The 7,266-nt window shown below is 40.7% G+C and overlaps 1 protein-coding gene across 1 annotated transcript; it reads right to left on the reverse strand.

Annotated features, from left to right (window-relative positions):
- Positions 1-641: 641 nt before the first annotated feature.
- On the reverse strand, positions 642-5,898 carry cldn11a (claudin 11a). The gene is made up of 3 exons (XM_083997918.1): positions 5,432-5,898; positions 5,048-5,212; positions 642-2,054 (listed from the first exon to the last, which is right to left on the reverse strand). The coding sequence occupies exons 1-3, from the start codon at positions 5,661-5,663 to the stop codon at positions 1,798-1,800; spliced, it is 654 nt and encodes a 217-aa protein (XP_083854044.1). The 5' UTR covers positions 5,664-5,898; the 3' UTR covers positions 642-1,797.
- Positions 5,899-7,266: the final 1,368 nt, after the last annotated feature.

Consider the following 7,266-nt stretch of genomic DNA (forward strand, 5'->3'; position numbering starts at 1 on the left):
TGCCAGGAAATTCTGCTACACATGATGTGAAGTGACAGACTGATGCATAGGAGCACAGTGGATACCAGTAGGCAACTAGGGCAGGTGACTGTGTGTGTCTGAAGATACAGTAAGCTGGGGACTATGTTGTTTCCAATGTATCATGTTATATCAGTGGTGTGACTCAGTGGCCTTGATACAGACAGACAGACACATACTCGACACTATTATCTGTGTGTATGCTTGTTGTGTGTGTGTGTGTGTGTGTGTGTAGTCAGCAGGGGAGGGCCTGTACAGCGTCATAGGGACAGGCTCTTCTGTGCTGACCTGACTCAAGGTCACTGAGTCGCATCACAGATATGATGCATTTGTAACAAACCATGTTTTCTCACCGCTCTCAGCTTAGTTTCACTATCAATAGTCCATGTTTCCACTCTGAGTGAAAAAACATAACAATCAAGTGTTCTCGGGCGGTGATTATTACCAGAAATCACACACACACCACATACATTGAATCATCCACTCTGTCTTTTGCATTTGTAGCAATTATGTGAAATGAGAACATTCGATCGTGTCGGTGTGATGAACTTCAGACAAAGGCAGTTTTGATTATTTTATTTTTTTTATTATAGAAAAAAATAATCAAACAATAGCAAATCAGTGAAACAATAAATAACCAGCTAATACTGTTTCTATCTGAGTTGGAAAAATCAGGTTTCTTTCATGTGTGTTCAGAGCACATTTCAGATATGGAACATTCAAGTCATCACATGCCTTTAAGAGAAGCTCATTGACATAATACAGATTTTTTTTTTTTGCACACTGGTGAAATATATTTTTAGCTACAAATCTTTTTAAGAGCAACTCCATGTGAGGAAGTTTGACTTAGATGTTTAATGGAAATTCATGATTCGACAGTTGACAGGATAAGCTGCTTTTTCTTGTCACTCAGTTGTGAAACTTAAAATAGAAGTAAGTTAGTCAAAGAGGAATGTGTAAAGTAGCTTCTAATATCACTATTAGATGACAGCGTAATGAACATGACATTTCTGTACTCGTTAATAAGTTATTTTTTGCCAAATTAAGGCTCTAATTCAAGCTGTAAACCGATGGCCAAAACTCTCATCTAAAATCTGTTCCATTGTTTGGCTGTTTTCCTGCAGAAGCTCAAAAAAGAAAAGAAAAAAGAAAGTCAAGTCCATCACACAAGACATAACTGCACCATGCAGAGGGTCAAAAGAAAAATCAATGCACATAAACATGTATACATTTCCATTGCAAACATACTGTCATACCCTGCTCTTATTAAAAAAAACACACACATCATGGTGTAATATGATTTAAAAAATATATTTATCAACAAAGGCACTCATTTGACTTCATCTCTAGGTGCACAATAGAAAAATAGATGTAGAAAATCAATATTCCAGTCCACAGGTCCGTAGGTGATTAGAACGCCAGGCTTCTGTGCAGGAGCTTGTATGATTATGTAACAACATGATGAGTCCACACCAAACCCAACATGAGGAGGCTGCGAGATGAGCTCTGCAATATAAAGACAATCCACTGGCGGAAAAAAGAGCCCCAACATAAACAGTCTTTGTGTGTCTGTGTGTGTGAATCTCTCTTTTGTGTATGTTCTTATGCTCATTCAGGAATGTTCTTCACATAAACCAAAATGAATGAGTGTATGAATGGTTGTTAATGTACTGAATGTGAATAACTGAGTATCTGGGTGCTCTGGAGTATTGTGTCTCTATATACAAGCTAGCTACTGTCCCCTACACATCCATGTTGGGATTCAAAATCTCTCCCAGCTCAGACGTGGGCGCTCTTGGCGTGGTTGTTGGTGGAGTTAGGCGGTGGGTTGCCTCCTCCCTGTCTGGAGTAGTAGAAGCGGTTGTTATCCTGGTAGGAGGAGGACTCTGATGAACAACAGGTGAGGATGCACCCACCCAGCAGGGAGAAAATAGTGCCCACCCAGCCAGCGTAGAGGGAGAAGCCAAATGACATGAGGCCATGCCGGTGGTGGGCTCCGATGGGAAACCACACCGTGGATATCAGACCACAAAATGCTGAGGAGAAAGGGACAGAAACATAGTGTAATTAAATTGAGATTGCAAAATGGTGCCGCTGAATATAAGAACTTCACAAGTGCATTTATTATCACCCCACTGGGGATGCATAATGGGAAATATGTAAGCAACCTATGAACAAATAATAATGGTGTTGCTGAATATTAAAATGTCAAATACATAGAAGTAGGGATGCAGAACTGAAAATGAGGGCAATTGATGAAAGTGTACAAAAAATGTTATCATTTTGGATTTGCTGGTGAAATGTGGGATGCAAAATTGTGTAAACAAAAGCTTCCTGTCCACATGTGCATGCCATAACACCACTTCACAGTCTGGTGGCAAAAACAATACAATATATTTAAAATTGGGATGCAAAATGGTGCAGCTGAAAGCACTAATTCTGATTGAGCATGACCAAGCTTGGCGAGGTGACTAACAATGGATTCACACTAAAAACTGCACACAGTAGACACCAGGTGAACCTAATATTTAAACTGAGTGTCCAGTCAGGCTGTCGGCAAAATCTCTGATGCTAAAAACCCTGAAGAATTGTATAGTTTTGTACGTCAAGTCCTCGTGTGAGTATCTACTGTCATATAAGACGGATTCAGTGTGTGATACAGGCCTTTACTCTGTGACCTCATACATACAGTAGCTGTACAAACACAGATGTGATAAGATAACACAGGGATGAGGGTCAAAAAAATTATATTTTCACTACATAGATCTTACATTAATTATGCCAGATATAACAATGTCTTAAGTTAGAACGAGGATAGAGGAAGTATTTCAAAATAAGCTGTTTTATATTTTCATAATCTTCATGCAGGACAAATGGAATGACAGAGTAAATATAATAATGGGTAAAATAATATTATTGAGCAGTTAGACTAAATGGTGTTATCTAAGCTTTACTAAAAGGGATTAGACTCCTCCAAGACCTGTACAAATATTGACATGCACACATGTACTGTAGTATATGTTGGATTTCTGCCAGTAAAGCATCAGAGGCTAAAACAGAACAACAGGATGAAGTCATTTTACTGCCAGTAAATTTTGAATATGTTGCAATTAAACGTGTGAAAACTGAATCCATAGATGATGTGTGGGCTGAAAGCTGAAAGAGGACACTATAAACAGAAATAAAGTTGGACCCAAGCAACAAGAAAGTTGCTGGGATACATGCTTTTGGCAGCCAGTGTGAAGGCTGTGGATGGCAGCATGACTAGTGCTGTGCAATTTTGTAAATAAACACACAGACACACATTACTGTAATAAATCCTAAGATAAGAGTTCCTCATGGTGAGACAAACTCTAGTAAGTGAGAAAGGGCTTCAACTATTTTGTGTGTATACAAAATTACAGTTTTTCTCAATTGCTAAAACACTAAACCCTGTTGTCTGAACCAAATTCTCAGTTGCCTGAACCCACTGACTGAATCAGTCACTCTTTTGGCAAAACCATCAGCACTTTTCACCTGTTTAGACACATCTTACCAACACATTTTCATTGTGATGCACATGTGTTGCATAATGCTGAGCACAGGTAGCAAAAGTCAAACACAAGTAAAGCACAAGTTTCACCGGTTGAACACAACAACTCAAAATTGATAACACATCCAATGATGTGAGGGATGAAGTCCTGTGGCCTGATCCAGTACAGAGAAATTAGCTGTGGCTGAGTTATGCACTTCTCATTTCTATATTTTTGTACTTTATTTTTACGTAGGCTTACTGCATACAAGTGCTAAATGCACAAGATTTCTGTTTGTCTTTGTACTGTATAAGTGCTATGTGTAAATGCACAAGATTTCTGGTTTTTGTACTTCTTTTTTTTTTACTACTATGTACAAGTGCTAAATGCACAGGTTTTTTGTTTTGCAAGAGGAGAAGATGAGAGACAACAGGGTGAAGGAAGAAAGGATGAGGGAGGGAGGGATGAACTGGGAAGAAAAAAGAAGGAAGGAAAAGGGGATGAAATGGATGTGGAGAGGGAAGGAGGAGGGTGAAAGAAAGGGAAGGAGAGAAGTGCTACAGTGTAAATGCACAGGTTTTTTGTTTTGCAACATGCATTTAGCCTACAGTGAACGATAAACATTTATTTCTACAGCTTCATGTGCTGAGCATTGTGTTTTCTATTTTTCTACGGTATGTAGTGTTTAGTGGCTGCTCAGTTGTGTTTTTAATTTTGATTGACTCGGGGCACGATTTGACAACATAGTTCAGTTTTGGGCACAGATTGAACTGTTTTGAGGTGAAAGTTTGGTTTTGCAAGAAGAGTCTGAGGTTTTGTGAATGTAGCTTGAAAATTGGGGTTTGTGTTCACAGTTTAGAGAAAATGAGAGAAGCTTTCGAGAAATGTGTCTTAGCAATCGAGAAAAACTGTAAAATACTCCACAGGTCAAAAATAGCTTTGCAGGGAGATGGAGAGTGGAAAAGTCAAAAATGAATGCAGGTGAAAGGTTTGTTGAGGGACAGGGGCGTTGGAAAAATGGCACCGCACCAGTCCAATATTTTTGAGCGCAGTAAACTGGGCAGTTCAGGGAGTGAGTTTCCATGTGTGTTAGTTAGGACAAAGGCTGGGTGTGGAGGTGAGTAGGTGGAGGAGAGGAATGTGATGGGATCTGGGGGGGAAGGGTTCAATGGAACAGGAACATATATCCGCCTGTGTGTGTGTGTGTGTGTGTGTGTGTGTGTGTGTGTGTGTGTGTGTGTGTGTGTGTGTGTGTGTGTGTGTGTGTGTGTGTGTGTGTGTGTGTGTGTCTGTGTGTGTGTGTCTGTGTGTGTGTCTGTGCCCAAGAGAGGAAGACAATCATATTCAACTTCCTCTTCTATCAGCAGCTTGTAAGCATTTTCAGGTGGGGTCATAAGAGGTCAGTGTCAGGACAGTTGGATGGGATCTTTGCGTGTGCATGCGAGTACAGAAGAATTCAACAATTCACATTCAGGCTTTGTCTTTAGATGTGAATGGAATTAAGTGGAACCACGTACCGACTATTAATACGAGCACTCCCCCCAGGATGGTGCGTTTGTTCTTGGAGTTCTGGGGTTCATTACCAAGGCTGATGCAGGGCATGGACATGAGGATCATCCCCAGTGCTGGGACGCCCAGGATTGCACCTGTGATCATCAGGGCACGAGTTACCTGGATGTAGGCTGGAGAAACACAAATACCTTTGTGAAATATAGTAACAATTTCAAAGGATAAATTAGAACAGCAAAAAATAGTATAGTAGTAATAGTAGCCTATCTGTGGTGGAAATAACTCAATGCAACTATCTGCATTTATATAGGGTGGAAAAACAGTAAATTCAAATATCTGTGTTGTATAAAATCATTATGTTTTTGCATGAATGGAATCAGGACAGTATCTACCTGGCAGGTCCAGGATCTGTGTCAGGTAGACGCAGTGGTATTGCCCCGTGGAGACGACACACTCCGCCCAAGGTCCCTTGGATTCAAGCTCATCCATCTTCTTGCAGGTGTTCAAGCCAATCTGTGCAGGGCACGTGAGCACCCACTCGCTGGTGGATACCGCGATCACAATGCCCACCAAGCCGAGACAGCTGAGGAGGAAGCCGCTCAGCTGGAGACACGAGCTCGTCATGGTGCAGATAGCGCAAAAAGAAAAAAAAAAAGAAATCACTTGTCCCGAGGTCAGAAACCGTTAGAAAGGATGAAGTCCTTGAATAGAGTTGAGGAGTTCTGCCGACAAAATGAAGTGTGGACTTACACAGCCTGAAGTTTAATATTAGAACTGATATTCCTCCGTGCAGGTTAATCCAGAGTTAAAGTTTACTTTTCCCCCTCCAACTCAGTAATTCCATCAATTTGCTCTGTTGCGCACTTCAAAGGCTTGAATCTCTCACATCATCATGGGTTTTATATAGCGGAGTTCAGTAAGGGAAAAAAAACTACACAAAACTTTCAGCCAATCAGATACTCAGCTGATATGGACAAAAACATTGAAAAAAAACTTGTATGGTCTCTCCAAAAAAAAAAAAGCGCACACCCCCCTCTCCATTCCCCATCGCTTCAGGGTATCTGGTTGAACTGGGAGCTGGAGAAATGTAACAAGAAATCTGCTGCCATCTACTGGTGAGAGTAGGAATCAGTTCAGTAAATACCACTATGTGCAATCTGAAACCCTGAAATCACCCAATTATACTTAAGTAAGAGAAGAAAAAATATAATGAGACAGCCAGTAACTTATAATTATTTTTGTGTTGATGTATCAACAACATCGCAATGTAGTGGATGGAGTTGGAGATGTGGTACTAATATGAATGCTGTTGTGTAATTCGATATAAAGTACACTGCACTGCTTCATCCGTAGGAGTGAAGTATGAAGGAGAAGGAGTCAGTCAAAGTGAGTTAATGCGCTCTTTCATTATTACTCATATACATAGGCTACTCAGAATCTTGCATTGCTTTCGCTGTGGGGACACTCATCAGTATGATTCAATCCTCTGCCTTAACCTCACCCTGACTTTAAACAACACAAATCATAACACTAACACCAACACAAACACATATAAGGCACTTTCCAGTTTAAATAATATCCTCACACAACCAAAATGTCCTCACAATGATGGTTTCACACCAACATATGGTCTCACAACTATAGAAAGACACATGCACACAGATAGAGACATACACACACGTGATTACTGAACTGGCTATTTTGCACATGGTCACTATCCAAGCAATTAATCAGCCACACTGCACTTTGCCCAACAACTATAAACGACCTTTGATGAATACCACAGTGGTGTTTTTGTTTATTCTAATGCCTTTCCATATGGCATACGCTCTAATGTGTCACCACTAATTACACAGCTTAAAACTGTTAACTGCAGTAGAGGCATTTGCTGGAGAAAAAAAAAAAAAAAGCATATTTGCACTGAGGTGGCCGGTGAGCAAACTGTCCCATGTATTATCTCGCTGGAGGTCTCAGTTTGGGAACCCGTGGGGTTGTACTGTAGATCACCAACAGAGGGTGACATAGCACAGCAGTGGGCCACAGTTGACATTCAGGTGCTGTATAGGACATCATGTTTTCCTCTTCCTGTCCTTTGCTGGATGGAGTTAAGTAAGTCCTCCATCACTCACATCAGCCCAGTGACATGGCAGCTGCATAGCAATCAGTCTAAGAGGAAGACAGAGACAGACTAGAGACGCTTCAGGGAGTCGCACAAGGTCACTGTCAG

Source organism: Trachurus trachurus, assembly GCF_905171665.1.
Source record: "Trachurus trachurus genome assembly, chromosome: 22".
Lineage (NCBI taxonomy): Eukaryota > Metazoa > Chordata > Actinopteri > Carangiformes > Carangidae > Trachurus > Trachurus trachurus.